This window comes from Colossoma macropomum, unplaced genomic scaffold, assembly GCF_904425465.1.
Source record: "Colossoma macropomum unplaced genomic scaffold, Colossoma_macropomum, whole genome shotgun sequence".
Taxonomy (NCBI): Eukaryota; Metazoa; Chordata; class Actinopteri; order Characiformes; family Serrasalmidae; genus Colossoma; species Colossoma macropomum.
In genome coordinates, this window is record NW_023494788.1 from 10643028 (window position 1) to 10661293 (window position 18266).

General features: G+C 40.9%; 1 protein-coding gene across 1 annotated transcript; it reads left to right on the forward strand.

Annotated features, from left to right (window-relative positions):
• The first annotated feature begins 450 nt into the window (after positions 1-450).
• On the forward strand, positions 451-17809 carry map1ab (microtubule-associated protein 1Ab). Its single transcript, XM_036568393.1, is given in 6 exon segments — positions 451-533; positions 750-887; positions 1073-12190; positions 12192-12444; positions 12527-12756; positions 13532-17809. Coding segments are annotated over 4 exon segments (11610 nt in total). The 5' UTR covers positions 451-533; positions 750-887; positions 1073-1219; the 3' UTR covers positions 13688-17809.
• Positions 17810-18266: the final 457 nt, after the last annotated feature.

Here is an 18266-nt window from a genome sequence, read left to right on the forward strand (position 1 = left end):
TCTCTAAGTACAGTAATTCATACCATAATTATTGCGATATTACCAATGGATTAAACTGTTTCATGCAGTGCAGTGAATCCTGTTAGTGCATTGTAAGGCCAGAAATGGCATAGCCCATTAAGCTGTTTCCTTGATGATGGACATCCCACAAGAATTAACTCCTGTTATTAATATTGTGGTCTGTTATTGTTAGCCAAAAAAAATAATGACTACATTTACAATGCAGTCATGTCAGGGAATCTTTAGCAGCTGAATGATATTGTTTGCTTGTTGAAATAGTTTCTGTACTAATCCAGAAGTTCCTTTTTATTTAAAGGTATAAAGTCTGTAGCTTTACAGGAACCTTTCATAAATATTGTCCATCTGACAGAGTGAGGTTTGCAACATATGGACAAGGCCCATACCAGTTCTTTTAAACTTTAGCAGTAAAGCCTTTGCATATTTTTACAGGACAAAGGACACTGCACCACCGAAGTGATGTACTCGAGACAGTTGTCTTAGTCAATCCATCGGAAGATACAGTTCTTTCAGAGGTAGGCTTCTCAGAAAATGACTGTTGAAAAGTTGTATGGAGTCTGACTGCAGCTATTCATGCAATTCTGGTCAAAGACAAATCATATATTTTACTATATTTGCTGAAACTTGTTAGGTTAGACCAAGCAGATAAATATCTATTTGACCTCCTAAAATACAAAGAACTTTTGTGATGTCTTTTTAAAGTACCCTCTGTGTCTCTCCCTTTGTCCTAGATCCATTCTCTTGTGTCTGACCCAGCTGTGCACAAGCTACTGGTCCTGAGTGGGCAGAACTCGGACCAAGGTGACCTGCTTCTTCAAACTGGAGTGTTTACTTATCAAGCCTTATCGCGTGTCTTTGCTGATCCTGGGGTAGGTCAGAGGCCTTTCAACATGGAATCTTCACTTTGCATCAAATTCAGTAATCAAATGAAATGTAATTAGACTGCCATATGAAGTCTAATGAAGCACAAGAACAGTTACTTGACCAAATATTTTGGAGTACTGTTGGACTACTAGTCAGCATTTTGCCTGACTCTATCTTTCTCCATATGTAGGTCACTTATCTGCTGGGTAAAGCAGACCCAGGGCAGCGGGCAACGCTCACTGTGTCCTGCCGAACTGAGGCAGGTTGGACCTCCCTGGGGCAGTGTCTGAGGGAGTTTCTGGACTATAAATTGAATCCTGAGCCCATACTTCCCAAAATGGAGGGCGTCACAGAGTTCACAGAGTACATTTCCGAGACAGTAGATGTGCCATCCCCATTTGACCTACTTGAGCCACCCACTTCTGGAGGATTTCTCAAACTGTCAAAGCCTTGCTGCTACATCTTCCCTGGAGGAAGAGGAGACTCTGCCCTGTTTGCAGTCAATGGTTTCAATATTTTGATTGATGGCGGCTCTGAGAGAAAATCATGCTTCTGGAAACTTGTCCGACACTTAGACCGTATTGATTCCATTCTGCTCACTCACATTGGTGCTGACAATCTCCCTGGTATCAATGGGCTCCTTCAGAGGAAGATAGCAGAGCAAGAGGAAGAGCAGTCACAAGGCTCAACTACCTACAGCGACTGGATGAAGAACCTCATTTCACCAGAGCTTGGAGTTGTGTTCTTCAATGTACCAGAGAAGCTCCGCACCTCTGAATCAAACTTAAAAGTCAAACGCAGTATTGAAGAAGCTTCTTTGACATTGCAGTACCTTGACAAGCTTGGAATTAAGCCTGAACCTCTTTTCCGTGTAGTTAGTAACACCATTGAACCCATCACACTTTTTCACAAGATGGGTGTGGGCAGGTTAGAAATGTTTGTCCTTAATCCAGTGAAGGACAGTAAGGAAATGCAGTTTCTTATGCAGAAGTGGGCTGGTAACAGCAAGGCCAAAACTGGGATTGTGCTCCCCAACGGAAAGGAGGGTGAAATATCTGTGCCATACTTAACATCTGTTACAGCTCTTGTGGTGTGGCTTCCTGCCAACCCAACAGAGAAGATTGTCAGAGTTCTGTTCCCTGGCAATGCACCACAGAACAAAATCCTTGAAGGTCTTGAAAAGCTAAAACACCTTGACTTTTTGAGGTATCCAGTGGCTACGCAAAAGGACATAGCTTCTGGTGTCTCACCTTCTGCTGTAAAACAGACAAAGTTAAAGCAAAGGACTGACAGCAAAGAAAGTCTTAAGTCTTCTCCCAAGATGCACACACCTACAAAGACCTTCAAGAAAGAACTGGATGGACAGGAGGACACATCCGTCCTTGAGACAAAAAGTGAATCTGTCAAGGAGAACAAGTCTGACAAAAAAGAGGAGAAAAAACACACTAAGCCATTGAAACCAAAAACTGAGGTAACAGAAAAGAAAAAGTTAATGAAGGAGAAATCACTGAAAACATTCAAAAAAGAAAGGGTGTCCAAAATGGATGAGAAAAAAGATAAGGAAAAGAAAGAGATCAAGAAAGAAAAACGTGAAATCAAAAAAGACGACTCTGTGAAAAAAGATGAGAAAAAAATAAAGACCAAGGATGTTTCAAAACCTGAACTGAGGAAAATTACCAAACCTGATCTAAAACCCTTCACACCGGAGGTCAGGAAAACTCTTCACAAGGCCAAAACCCAAGGGAAACCCAAAACAGTAAAGAGCAAGACTACTAAGGTGGAAAGTGCAGAGCCTGTTGCAGAATCAAAAGCTGAGAAGGCTCAGTCTGAGACTCAGGAGAATGGCACAGGAGAAGTCAAATCTGTTCCTTCAACTCCAGAAGATTTGACCAAGGAGTTTGAAGAGCTGAGAGAAAAGACACCAGTTGAACTGGTAGATCAGCCTAAGCCAGAAGAAGATTCCCTAACACCTTCAGAACAACCAGCTGATGAAGAAGTAGGCCCCTGTGTGGATACTGCTGGTGAGAAAGAAGACACTGTTGTTTCACAAACTGAAACAGGTATACAGGAACCAGGACCTCCAGAAAAAGAAGTGCCAACTACAGAAGAAATCAAAACTGAACCTGAACAAACTGCAGAGGAGCGCCAAGGACTGGAGAGTGATAAATATGAGGATGAAGGCACGGCCATAGAGGATGAAGAAGAAGAGGAAGAGGAAGTGGTTACCGTTGAAAAGAAAACAATAGAGGAGGAAGAGGACATGGGCATAGGAGATGAAGAAGATGAAGGGATCGCAAAAGAGAGCAAAGATTTGGAAGGAGTTGACCGAAAACATGAGGTTGAAGAAATGGAGAAGCACAGCGAAAGGGAAGCAGTGACAGACATAACAAAGTCTGAAGTTGAAGAAGGACAGATGGAAGATGAGTATGTTGAAAAAGCAGAGTTAGAAGAGGCTGAAGACTTGGATGCTATTGCGGATGAAGAAATCAAAGACGTGGCTGATGAGAAGTTAACGAAGGAGGGGGACCACAAGATGAGTGAGGAGACTCTGTTGGCCAAAGATGATGAAGATGCATACTTATCTAATGTGGGAGGTCTCACGGCTGGTGTTACATCCACAGTCCAAGGAGCTGCTGCAGCAGAGAGTTTATCATACATTCAGGATGAGACAATACCAGGTTACTCAGAGACTGAACAAACTATCTCAGATGAGGAGATTCACGAGGAATCTGAGGACAGGATACCTTACCTTCAATATGAAGTTGGCAAGTATGACGTCTCAGTACCAGATCAAACAGGCTCCTTTGATGCAATCCACGGCATGAAAGAGATGCAAGCGATGGGTGAAGGAGCTGCAAAAGCATTTACTGGCATCCAAGAGCCTGCTATTTCGGTATACACCAGCATAATAGCTGCTCCGTTGGCTGAGGAGGAACATGTCTCTTCAGCTACATCAATCACCGAATATGACAAACTGTCGTCTTTTCCAACCTCTGTTACTGAGGATCAGTCAGTGGCGTCTGTCACAGCACCTCAGACTGAAGACACTGGAAAGAGCTCATTACTTCTGGACACAGTAAACAGTGTACATCCCATAACCCAAACAGAGGCTACCCAAGGAAAAGACTATCTGCACTCTGCTGGAACCATCTCTCCGACATCCTCCCTAGAAGAGGACAAGTGCTTCAAATCACCTCCTTCAGAGGAATGTCCACCTCTTCCCTTGGAGGGGAAGATAGAGGGCATCGAGACCACTACCCACTACGAGGAGGAGGAGGAGGATGAGTATGAAGATCAAACACCAAATGTTGACATTTGTCTTGGAAAGCTACAGGAAGGATATGCTGTCTCTCCTAAACTCCAGGAGAAAGACAAAGAAGGTGACAAGCCCAAGAGTCCTGAGCCTTCTCCCTTGGAGTCCACACTAGATAAGGAACCTGTGTCTCCTCTTGTTCTGGAGGAAAGAACAGTGTCTCCAATTAAAGATGCACCATCTGAAGTTACTGCAACACCAGCCTCTACATCACCTGTCCCTTCTAAGCCATTGGTTTCAGAGTCAGGTAGTTTTCCAGAGGCTGATGACAGATGCTTCAGCCCTGATGACAGCACTGTTAAAATGGCCTCACCTACACAATCTGGACCACCCAGTGCTACTCACTCCCCTCTTCGTATGTCACCTGTTGAAGATAAGTCCAGAGTGTTCCCTGAACAGTTGGAACAAGAACAGGAGGGGGCCATCTGTCCCTCTGAATTTAAAGTTGAAAAGGAGAGTGAAAAACAAAGAACACAAATTGAAAAGGTTGAACTAGATACGGTTATGAAAGCAGATGAAAAAGAAATACAGAAGGAGGAGAAGAAAGATGAGTTGCTAGTAAAAGAACAGGACATTCCACAAATCCAAGACACAAAAGAGCCCACCACTGTAACAGCTGCAGTGACTGAAAAGGACGAGCCCTCACTGAAAAAGGAAGATTTATCAACAGAGAATACTGCACTGCTGCAAAAAAGTAGGGAGGAGTATGAGGAAAAATATGAAGATGATATCAACATTTGTAATAAAGTCCCAATTGCAGAGGAAAGGGCAAGTCAGTTCCTTGATGATTATGATCATGGTGGTAAATCCTCTGAGGTTAAATCCTCTGTAGAAAAAGAAGAGAAAAAGGAGAAAGAAAAGGAGCTTTATGAAGATGAGAAAGAGGATGCAGATGAGAAACAAGAAGAAGATTATCAGCAAACCTCTCTGCCAGAGACAGATAAAGAAGCGGTTCTGTCATTTTTAGAATCTAAAGAAAAGCAGACAGAAATTGCACATGAGCAAGGTCTAATTTCAGTATCAGAGAAAATAGATATGCCTCCTAAAGAGGATTTCCAAGCTGAGATTGCTGAAAAAATACCTGAAAAGACAGAAACAGCCCCCAAGCAGGATGTAGAATCTAAAGAGAAACAGGTCGAAGAAAAACAGCCTCAGATTTTGGAGTCAACACCAGAAAAGGCAGATTTACCCTCAACACTGGTTGATGAATCCAGAGAGACAGATATGGCCATTAAACAACCTGTGGACCTAAAGTCATCAGATTTAAAAGTTGAAACATTTGATGTGTCTTTAACAAAACATACAGAGGAATCTGGTGTTGAATCAGCTGCACCAGAAGTAGATCACTTGGATCAGATGACTGAAAAGAAATTAGAAGTTACTGAAATTGTATCTCTGCAGTCGACTTTAGAAGACAGAGATGCGTCCCACAGAGCTGATCAAGAGACAGAAGAAAAGGAGACAAAAGTAACCCCATCTCAAGCACAACTATTAGATTCTAAAGAAATTATTGAAGAGAGACCTTCCCAGACCTCAGTGCTACCAGACAAAACAGAAGCTACAGCCAAAATGGACAAAGAAAGTAAAGATGAGACCACAGAAGACATCAAATCTCAAATACAGCAGCCAGCCTTAGCAGAATGTGTCTCCTCAAAAACAGATTATGAATCAAAAGATAAACATGTAGTGGAGAGTCAGTCAGTTACAGAGGTTAAAGATTTAGCAACCAAAATGGTTGAAGAACATAAGGAGGAACAAGTGGAGAAAATGGAAACTCCAGCCTTAAAGTCAGATGAGACGCATCTAACTTCGAAAGGGGAGGAAGAATCTACAAAGAAGCCTGTGGACGATACTCAAATAACAATACATACTTTAGAAAGTGAGGAAGAATCTACAAAAAAGCCTACGAAAGACACTGACTCTGAAACACAGCACCCAGCTTCAATGGAATATGTCACCTCAACACCAGAATATGAGTCAAAAGATAAGTATACAGTGGTGAGTCAGTCAATTACAGAGGTCACAGATTTATCAAGCAGTGTGGTTCAAGAACATAAGGATGAACAAATGGAGAAAATGGAGACTCTGGCTTTAAAGTCAGATGAGACACATTTAACCTCTGAAGGTGAGAAAGAATCTACAAAGCCTATGGACGATACCCAGTTAACAACACATACTTTAGAAGAACCAGATATACCCACACAATTAGACTTTCAACCTGAAGAAAAACTCACAGAAACTAGTCAGTCTCAAATCTCAAAGTCTGTAGTTTCAGAAGACTTGGAATTAGTTTACAAACCAGAACAAGAATTGAAAAAATCAGTTTTAGAAGATACTGAATCCAAAACACAGCCATCAACATCAGAAAAAACTGACGCAGTATTAACATCTGACCTTGAATCAAAAGACAAACCAATACAAGAAAGCCGGCCTGAAGTCTGTCAGGCCCCACCAAAGGAAACAGATTTGGTGGTGAAAGAGGATCAGGTTTCTAAGGAGAAACAGAAAGAGGAAACTGGGCCTCTGGAGCTGAAGTCAGATGTAGTGAAACATGAAGAAACTGTATCTATGGCAGAAAAATCAGATGTTACTTCCAAGACAGGATATGAATCTAAAGAAATGAGCACACCTGAAACATTTGTAGTTTCAGAAGAAAAAGATTCAATCTGCATACCAGATCAAGGACATAAAGACATGGAAGACATCAAATCTCAATTGCTGCAGTCAGCTGCAGAGAAAATAGACACAAGTTCTGAGGACAGTCATGGACAGCAGAGCCATCCTCAAACCACTTTCACATCTGAGAAAATAGCAACAACAGAGGGTCAAAAAGCAAAAGATGAGATCATGGAAGACATCACATCTCAAACACTAGAATCAGCTCAAGAAAAAACAGATATTTCTCCAAAAGGAGATCATGAACCTAAGGATAAAGATGTGGAAGAAGACCAATCCCAAGTCTTGAAGTCCATATCTGAGAAAACTGAATCAGCAGACAAAGAAGACCAGGATTCTAAAGTGAAAAAGGCAGAAGAGGTCTTTATTGAAAAACCTGTGTCCACAAGTGTAGCTTCTGACAAAGATCAAGAAACTAAAGAAAAGCATGTGGAAGAAAGCAAACCAAAACCACTGGAGTCACTGTCTGAAAAAGCAGATGACATTTCAAAGTTGGACCAAACTGCAGAACGGCAAAAAGAAGCAACTGATGAAACGTTTGATTCAAAGCTTGAATTTGAATCTAAAGCAGCTCCCAGCAGTCCTAGCAAATCATTGCCTGAAAAAATTCCTTCATCTGAATCAAAAACAGAAGTGGATTCTAAACTTGATTTAGAGTCTAAGGAGGAGGCTGATACCTTTAAATCAGTGATCCCAGAAAAATTAGATCAAGAGGTTGAAAAGTCATCTCAAGAAGAATCTCCAAAAGAAGTATCGGTGTCAAGCTCTGAGGCAGAAGATCTGGAATATCAGACAGACCTTACATCTAAAACACAGCAGCTAGGAGATGATGAGCAACATACTGTGTCAACATATGAAATAGAAACCTTACCAGCAATACCAGAGAAAATGGACATTGGTGCTAAGTTGAATTTAGACTATAAAGAGAAATGTGTTGAGGTTAAACATGGCACTTCATTGTCAGTAACTGAGAAAATGGAGAGCGGAGTGAAAACAGTGTTGGGCTCTGAATTTCCCGAAAAGTACTCAGACAATGAAGAAAGTACAGAGGAAGATGAAGGCGATGCCATCTGCATGGGTGGTGCAGGTTCAAGACCATTGTCAGTTGAACCATGGGCCTCAGAGGAAACAAAGGACAGTTGTGCTGAACAAATGCCACACACAACAGGTGAAAAAGAGGAAATGATAACTCATTTAGATGATAAAGGTGTGTGCAGAGACTCAACTAGGCTTTCACCAGAGTTAGAGAAGGAGAGTGAGGAGTCCATGAAAACTTCAGTCCCCACAGCTCCTGCGGATGATAGTATTGCAACAGTGACAGAGCCATCAACCCCTACCACCATTCAGGCAAGTTCTGAAAAGTCCAAAATGCCTGAAACACAGACTCCCTCAACAGACACTGTCAAACCTGAAAAAGAAGTGGAGAGAGAAATGGAAGGAGAGCGAGAGATGGCCTCTCCAGGGTTGGAAACATCTTCCTCACATTTTCAAAAAACAGACAGCACTGATGAAAAGTACTCTGAAAAGACTGCTGAGGAAAAGACCAAAACGGAGAAAGAGAAAATGGATGACAGCATCACGTGTCAACCTGAGAAAGGGAGCTATGAAACATCCAAATATGAGCCCTATGAAAAACCTATCTCAAGTGAACTTGACAGGGACATTGAGCAATATCCTAGCTCTAACCTTGACATAGATGTACATGACAATAGAAGGGCCAGCCAGTCCTCTCTACAGGGAGCTGCAGGCCACATAGATGAACAAAGTGACGAAGAACCAGTGTCATTCAGCAAGGTTGATTACCATGCATCTTTCTCTGAGACAAAGACAAGTATCCTGAGTGGGCCCAGTACGTCTTCTGAGCAAGACAATAAGGAGAGTTACCAAGAAGAAGAGTTAGATAGAGAAAGACTAGATACACCTTACGTGGACAAGAGTTTTACATACGTAGAGACCTATGACAATAGAACCATTCCTGACTCTAGTTCAAGCTTTTCCTCCAGTGACTTCCAAGACAAATCAGAGAAGTTGGTAAGGGAGGAGAAAGAGAAAGAGAAGGAAACTGTCAAGGAGGACACATGTTCTTCTCTTCATAGCAAGGAAGAAAAGGATACTTGTTCTGAAGTACCAGTAAAAGAGGCTTGCACTTCTGCCTCCATTACATTATATCCTGATATGTCAGAGCCTGAGAAAGAGAAAGAGGCAAAAGGGCAAGATACAAAGTCTGCACTTCATACAGAGGTTTGTGAAGATACAACATCATCTCTAAAAGCTGAGACTCGTGTGACTGTTGGGGCACCACAACAAGGGCTGTTTTCTCCATTGCAAGATCAGTTAAGCCTTCAGACCACAACAGTACCATCAACCTCATCTCATGCTGAGAACATACCAGAGAGTCAGGTCACGAAGAGCGATAAGACAGATGTGGATTTGGCAAAGCAAGTGAAAGAAGAATCAGATTCATCTTGCAGCAAAGAAGACCCATTTTCCTCTGGAAGACACTCACCACCAGAAAAAGATATCCTGCCTGGTCGATTATCCCCTGAGGATGGAGCTGATCAGGTTTCTGCTACAGAGGTACATTGTGTAGATGACAATGTCCTTGCATCTGAGAGTGCAAGTAAGGAAAGTCCTGCAACTAGCAAATCATTACTGGCAAGTGGAGAGACAGAAATATACCCAGTCAAAAGTCAAAAGATATTTGCAGAGGAAGAGGATGACTATGAGGATGAGGAAGAGGAAGGTGAAGAAGATGATGCTAGTGACTTGGATATGGAAAAAGGTGCCAGAGAGTTGTCCGAGAAGGAGACCAAAGTAGCATCCGATGATTACAGTGATACCAAGTTAAGTGAGACAAAAGAAGATAAGGAGAAGCAGACACATGAATCAGAATACACTTCTAAAAAACAAGAGGAAGATATTATATCAGGGGCTTCAGAAGAGCCTTTGGAAAGTGAGAAAGCTGAAGATACAGTTAGCACCTCTTCCACTCTTTGTCAAGGTCCCTCAGAAAAAAGTGAGACAGTTACATCAGGGCCTGCATCTGTACATGGTTATCATCATGATATGGACAGCAAGGCCTCTGAGCAGTCAAAGGAAAAAGACCTAAGCAAGTCCACTGAGGACAAACATGAATGTGACATTCAGAAGACATTAGATAAAAAAACTGAGGGAACAGAATCCTTGACAGCTGCCCAGACTGATGCAACACAGTCTTCATCCTCATCCTACAGTTATTCCTCATCAACCTCTGCCTCATATTCAACAGGTCAGCACTTTGCAGAGGGGATAGGGACCCCTATTACCATACCAAGTGCTCATCTGAGGTCAGATGCAGATAGTATATCATATGAGTACTCCTCTCTCAAAGAAGAAGAATCTCTTCCTATGGATTTACCCTGCTTAAGCTCTGGAGTACAGTCAAGAGATGAATACATGGAAGTGTCTGAAAAACTCACACCAGCAACAACAACAGCTGAGTCAATATCTAGTCTTGCAAGGTTTTCTCCGTTAAGCCCATTGGAGGAGACAAAATCTTTCCTTCAAGATCAAGCGTCGTCAGCAGAGGAGAAGTCAGAAGAAGAGGTAACAAGTATAAAATCAGACAAAGATCAGCCCTTTGACCAAAAAGATATATCTGTGGCTGACCCAAAGTGCTCAAAAGATCCAGATTCTGCCAAAATTGCATCTCTGCAGTCTGAAGCTCCTTCAGCTACATCAGTTATGTTTGATATTGCGCCATTAAAGAAAGCCGACTCAGCAGACAGAGACCCCCAGCAAGAATCCTCTGACACTGAACCTGAAGACCATGCAAGCAATATTGAAGAAGGCACTTTACCTTGTAGAATTGAATGTGACAGATCTGTCCTTCAAAAAGGAAGCATGGAAACATTGCCTGAACCACATGATGATTTCAAAGCCTCAACTAAATCAGAGCAGCACTCTGCGGAAAGGTCATCAAATGGACCAACAGAAGTTTGCACAAGTTCTCAAGATGTTTCAAGTAAAGTAAGCGAAGCAGTTGCGGCTGGTGCCTTAGACCTGCCAGATATGAAACAGGAAGAGATGGAAAAAGAGAAGGAAGAGAAGAAAGATGAAGTTAAGAAGGAGCATGTGGCAGCTGATGTTGAAAAAGAGAGAAAGGTTCAATCAGACCAGCAGGAAGAACACAAAATTGTGCCAGGGATGGAAAAGATGGAGGAGGTCAAAAAGAAAACAGGGGAAGAACAGAGACCGAAGGATGAAAAAGTGGAACATGAAAAGATTGATACTGAAGTGAAGGGGCAAGAGCTACAAGTTGAAGCTCTGAGAGAAAAGGGCGAGGAAGAGCGCAAAGAAATGGTTGATGTAATGTCTAAAGAAAAGACAGAGGAGAGGAAGGAACCACTGAAAGCAGAGTTGCCAGAAAAAGATACCAAGAAAACAGATGCACAGCAGTCGTTTCAAAAAAGCACATCTGCTTCTGAAACAAGGCAGGAGACTGTTACATGCTTGAGAGCAACATCTGGTGATGAAGAGGATGTTTGTGAACAAATGGAAGTGAAGGGAGTTGAGGGAGAGCTCTTGAAGTATGTCTCAAAAGAGCAAAAAGATCAAACTGTAGTTGCATCAGTTTCATCAAGTGAACAGACCTCGTCCTCTCAGCCATCCAAAATGTCAGAGGAGGATTTTACTCGACCTTCTGATCTCTGCATGGAGGCCAGCTCCTCTTGCTCACCTCCATTATACAAACACTGCAAAGGAGAACTTTCCCCATCGTTTATTAACCCAAGCCCGCATCATTTATCCAGTGAGGAGGGAGAGGAGGATGGCAGAAGTGACTGCTCAAGGGAGGATGATTTTGACGATGAACGTGAACAGCACTCTGTTAAGAGGAGATCTCACAAACAGCAGCGTCACCATGCCCACAGCTCCCATGGAGACAGTAAAGAGGGAACGCATGCCCCTTCTAGTGCCATGGCAACTGGACATGGAGTATCACTTGCAGGAGGAGAAGAAACTCCTCCCACCTCTCTAAGTGAGTCACTTCCTTCTCAGTCTGACTCAGACGTGCCACCTGAGACCGAGGAGTGTCCATCCATCACAGCTGAAGGAAACCTTGACTCAGATGAAGATGCAGAGCACCTACCAGTTGACAAAACTTCTACCACAGCAACCAGTGGTCATCGCTCATCCTCTCCGAGGAGCCATGATCCTCCACCGGCCCCAATGAAAGACCCTGTCCCTCAACCTCCCCACCCAGATGTGTGCATGGTGGATCCAGAAGCTCTTCTCAATGGGCAAACCCACACAGAGCGACCCATCAAGAAAGACCTTAAAACCAACAAAGGGGTTAAGGAAGACCTTGGGGAAGCCAAAGTCTGCATCTCCAGCACGTAAAGGCGATGCTAGGAGCAGAAGGTCCACAACACCTGTAAAACAGGCATCCAAAGACTCCTCGCCTCGCGCTCCTTCTCTTAAAAGACTAGATTCTGAGAGGACACTCCGGCTGTCTCGAATGTCTGAGACAACAGGCTCTAAAGGAGAGAGCTATTCAGGAAAAGGGCTTGTCAATGGTGTAAAGAGCAATACAGGTATGCTTTCTCATTGTTGCAGCCCAGAAAATTAGTGTTAGTGATTGATATAAAAACGTAACCTAACCTTTTGGCCCTTCAGGTTCCAATCAGAAGTCCAATTCTGGTGTTCCGCCTGGACCACCTTTCTATGTTGACCTTGCCTACATTCCAAATCACTGCAGTGCTAAAAATGTTGACCAAGAATTTTTCAAGCGGGTGCGCGCTGCATACTATGTAGTGAGCGGGAATGACCCAGGCAGTGGAGAACCTAGCCGTGCAGTTCTGGACGCACTGCTTGAAGGCAAAGCACAGTGGGGAACCAATCTACAGGTACTCTGTGCACATACATTTCTCTATCAAGAATCACTGTTAAATTCACATAGGCCTCTTATACTCCACACACTGCAAAAAAGTATATCTTGGCAAGTGGCATCTAGTTTTTAAATTTTAATATAACTCATTTTAAGAGTAATAATAATATTATAAGTGTATTGAAAAAAGTAAAAACCACTTGTTTCAAGTCATTTAGTCTTGTGAAATCGTTATTCTGTATGATCATTTTGCTAGTTTCATTTCACGATCTGTGTTATGTCTTGAAACAGGCAAACTTATTTGCCAATAGATTAAGACAATTTCACTGGACAAATTTGCTTCAAACAAGGAACAATGAAAAAAAAGTTTGAATAATATAAATGTATTAGACATCTCACCTGTCGGAACAAAACCTTGTATCTCCATTTTTGTCGTTTTTCAGTTTTTGACAAAATTTGGAAATGCCCATTGCCCTTTACATTGAGCAGTACATGATGAAATGACCAAAAGAAAGGGACTAAACTGACTTGGAAAAAGTCTGGTTCCAGTGACGTATATTAAAAGCAGTTTTTTTCCCTTCTCCTGTAAAGTTATCATTTTGGAGATACAAGGTTTTGTTCCGACAGCAGCAGTATATTACCAAGTTTTAAGATGTTTTCACTTGCCAAGATATCATTTTGTGCAGTGTTTTTTGAAGTCAAACCATTTAACCGATTTATCAGTGGGCATCTATCATTGATGAACATCTACTTTTCAACAGAGATCCATCAGTGATTACATTTTCCTTCTATAGGTAACCCTGATCCCTACCCATGACACAGAGGTGACTCGTGACTGGTATCAGCAGACTCATGAGAAGCAGCAGGATCTGAACATAATGGTCCTGGCCAGCAGCAGCACAGTGGTCATGCAGGATGAGTCTTTCCCTGCCTGCAAAATTGAATTTTAGGCAGGTTTTTATTTAGAGACACATTCATTTCTCATCATTCCTTAAGATTTAGATGGTGTATTCTTTACCACCCACAGCCTTGCATTCCATCGACTGCCATTTATAGTTTGTATCTTAGCCTGCAACGGCAACAGATCCTAGTGCTGTCAAACAAGGCCTTATAAGCTTTGGTTTAGACTCCTGATTCACACCTACGTGTTATTTGATTGTGTCTGCAAGGCTTAGGCGAAGAATTTGAATTACTAGACGCTGTATGAGCTAGCATAAGCTGAGGTTTGTTGCACATTTAGTTTACTTGTATTCTCAATGGTGATATCTTTAAGAGACAAGTATTCATGTTCAAATGCCTTGACCTAAATTTCAATTTGAAGCACAAAAAATATCCTCTGCAATTTTTTTAATAGCATACCTCATCCTTTCCCTTCTTTCTTCATTATGAATGTTAGCATGCCTCGGTAAACATTTACTCTAACCTCAATCTAGGAAAACAAACTATGAATATAGGAGTGTATTTTCTTTTCGAGAGGACTAATAACATGCTCTTTGAAAAATCATTACGGTGATAGTCTAGAAAATGTCTTTAACCGTGTTGTGGCTGATGGTCAGGTATAATGGCTGTGAATATAAAGTTCTACCACAGGAGACTTAAATCACACTATTCTGAAAAGGCACATACTGTACACATACCAGCGAAAGTAAGCAAGCAGACAAACCAACAAACAAGCTAACAGATGCTACTACAAAGGATATGTAAGTGCCAAATCTAAATCGTGTATTGTCAATTAACAGAATCTATACAGATCCTATAAAAATCCAAAATCTGTGTCCTTAAGGAAACATTTTCATCTGCTCAATTATCTTAGCAGTGTGGCATTACTGGTGGCTGTATATGTCTGTATGTGCCTTTAAGAATATGGCACTGTAGATGACATATACCAGCAGCTCAGTGTTGTTTTTGCTGACTGGGCTCTTGTGTACTCATAGTGGCTGATGCAAAAGGGTCAAGAACCAGTCAGTGCAGCTTGTGTGTAGCATTCTGTAAAGAACCTAAATTAGATAGCAATGTTAAAAGGGGATCTCCTCAGTGATTGGTATTATATTTAGTTCAACTAAAGCATGATGCTTGTGCAGCTCAGGCTTCTCCTAAGAGGTACAGCGATCGAGGGCTCTGCTTTAATGATCAGAACAGTCTTTGTGAATTCATACAGACTAATAGCTAGGGCAGCTACCTTACCGTGTATCGTCTGTCATTTACTTGACCATCTACATATTAAGTCAGATAGAGTTTATGATAGTTCATTGGCAGTAATATGATTTTCTAGGACTTGGACAAGGTCAGTAGTCTGGCTGCAGTAATTTTCATAACGGCATCAAGGGTACTAGTCAGAGGGCTTGTACATGCTGAAATAAGAGATATGTTTTACAGTAGAGAATTCATAGACCGAAGTTTTGAGTTCAAGGGTGTCGTGATAGTTAAATTGTCAGCACAGTTTTCTTTTTTTTTTTAGATTTTCTGAGGTGACATTTAAAGGTTATTTAAAACAAACAAACAATAAAAACAACAAAGCATTACAAATTAAATTGAATGGCATTCATTTTCAGTGGTGCATGTAGCAGTACAGACATGTTTGTAGATGTAAATGTAAATGACAGCTTCAAGAATAAGTGTGCATTATTTAGCCTATACACTGCATAAGCAGAGAGCAAGGGTCCCCTCATGTGCCTTCTGCATTAACTGTCTAAATATGACTAAATAGTTTACAGAAAAAAATGCAGAAGCACTTTAAATAGTGTGGAAGATGATTAATAGAGCTGATGTGCTTTTGAACAGTATCCAGATGTTAATGATGAGTCCTTAGTAGCCTTATATATGTACAGTAATACAGAATGAATTGTCCCCTATTCTAAAGTGTTGTCCCAAACTGAGGTCTGGGATAATTTTGCATTAAGTGTGGTAGCAGTTTTGAAGACTGAAAAGGAGCCATACAAGCAAGGTGTATAGATGGTTACACTGCATGTAAATATTTAGGTAAATAACAAATAATTAATTTATTTCAAAGAATTGCAAACGTATTAATTATCTGGAGGTATTCCTGTTATGTACTGAAGCTTTAATGGAATGTGGTTGATTGAATCTAGTACAATGTCTCAAATGTATTATCTTGTATGTCTGTCAAACAGAGGAACTAACATCCAATGGTTACATTCAATTGAGTGATTTCAGTGAAGAACTGACTATGAATAATCTTGATCACTAGAACACGTTTCGAACCACAAAATATAAAATACTTTGAATTATGTGTTCTATAGCATACCTTAATACATTTTGTGAGATTTATTTTACAGTATTAACACATTTTGACATTGGTTTGTTGATTTTGTCTTCATAATTTACATATTTAACTTTCTAAATCATAATACACAATGCCTGTTTCTTTTTATTCAGTCTGTTAATAACATTTTAAAAAGCCAGCGAGAATTTGTCTTATTTTAAACTATGATATTTCTTACTATCTTTGCCGTATGCAGATTGGACTGAGAGCAAGACTGTGACTGTATATGAAAGAAGTTCTTAGTGCTATTGCATTGTCCTGCACTCTGTGACATACAGCTAGCCACACTTTAGTCATAGTAATCTTGTAAACCCGCTGCTGCTCACGAATGAATGAATTCTTTTTGTGGTAAATAGGCTGTGCCATTTCCTTTGCTGAAACATAGCTGTTTACACAGGTACAAGGTCTTTAGCCCAAGCAGCCAAGTGAGCCTGCTCAGTTTATGTCTTAATTGGTTATTCAGAGGTGTCTGATTCACTGTTAGGCATTTCAGTTGTCATTTGAATTTGCTTTTTGAAAGGATATTTTCGATATGTTTTCAGCAGCAGGGTCTCATTGTATTCCTCTTAGCTGTGAACGCACAAGGTTAGCTGTGGAAAGTTCAGAGTGGCCAAAGCAATGGAATTACCTCTAGGCCTTCAAAAAATGAAGTGAGCCAATAAACAAATTGACTGAAAATGCTCTCTACTCTTCACAACATAAACAAACACTAAGGACAAAATGTATTTTTGATAGAAGACTATGCTAAAATGGGATCTCGTACTGTATGTCCAAAGGTATGGATATATTTTAATGTTTGGCCTTATTAACAAGAACTGTCTGGTCTTGTTGATTAGCTGTGATTGCTGTACACAGAACTCTGTGTAAGTAACGAATGCACTAACTTAATATTATTGAATGTATAAGTTGCTTTGCTGGATGCTGCTTGAACAAAACAAAGAACTAGCTAATATGCACTTGGCATAGTGATAGAAACGGTTGCAGAGAAAGACTGAGATATTTATACGTGAGCGATTTGTCAAAGAATTACTGTAGTCTCATTCGAATATTGCTGATTTCAATGCTGATGTTGCTGTCTTACTGATAGAAAACTGAAAAAAATGATTTGCAGAGGGCTGCCCCACAACTGAAAACTGTACAAACTACAGTTGCGAGGTTTTCTTCTCCTGAATATGACTTGAAATGTGAAAGAAGACAAAAGAACGGTACAACTCCTGTACTTACATAGACTTGTACATACCAATCAAACTAGGTGATACAAACTTATTCTTGTGAACCGTTTTCATTTCGGAACAACCTAGCATCTGTGTAATTCTCCTTCTCAACAAGCAAAAATGTCACCAAAAGGTACCTCCCCTTTTATTTCAGTTTCATCCTCCTGAGTCCCATGCTCAGAAAAGAATGGATTCATTTGCCCATACGTCATGCCAATGCATCAATTTCTGCATGTGATCTTATTAGTTATAATCCTGAATGTACTTGTTTAATAACTGAATTAAACAAAAATACTATTTTAAAAAGGTATATTTGAACAAGCTAATTGTCTTAATAGTACTGAAATATGCATATTATTGGGCTTTGCTTCTGTTTGCCCTAAGATGTTGTTGAGAAGACGCTGTGATAGTTCTTGTTTTTTGCCGCTGTATGAATCTTAGTTCTGTTCTTCTTTAGTGCAATATTCCATATGATCTCTTTCAACTCTAAATGCAAACGTAGATTTCTGCTGATTTACTGTAAAAGGGAACAATCCTGGTGATCATCAATAAAAAACTCATATGCTGAAATTCTACTTTGTTGATCTCAGTGATTATTAGACCTTTTAGATTCTAGATACTAATTCTGCTTTTCTGCTTTTTCAAAATCAAGTTTAAACATAACTCTGAAGATGCAACAGCAATGATATGACTGCAATCACTAGAAAACTGACTGTCATTCCAGCTTATGTCAACTGAGCAGCCAAACAGAAGTGACAGGGTTGCCAGATACAGCTGAGAGCGACTGGCAGAAGTCACAGCCAGGCAGTTAGTCCACTGTTTGGGCAGTGAGGACACACAGACCACTTTGCCAACTCACATAACCTCAACTGCATACTACTTTACTACAAGCATTTGCAATGACAGTACATATTGCACTGTGTTGGAGAGGGTTCTGAGAGGAGTGACAAGGCCAAGCTTCTAATAGCAGTGTTTTCTGACAATCTGATTTCTGTCACTGGTGATCTGCCTCCAATTCTGCTGGGTGCATAA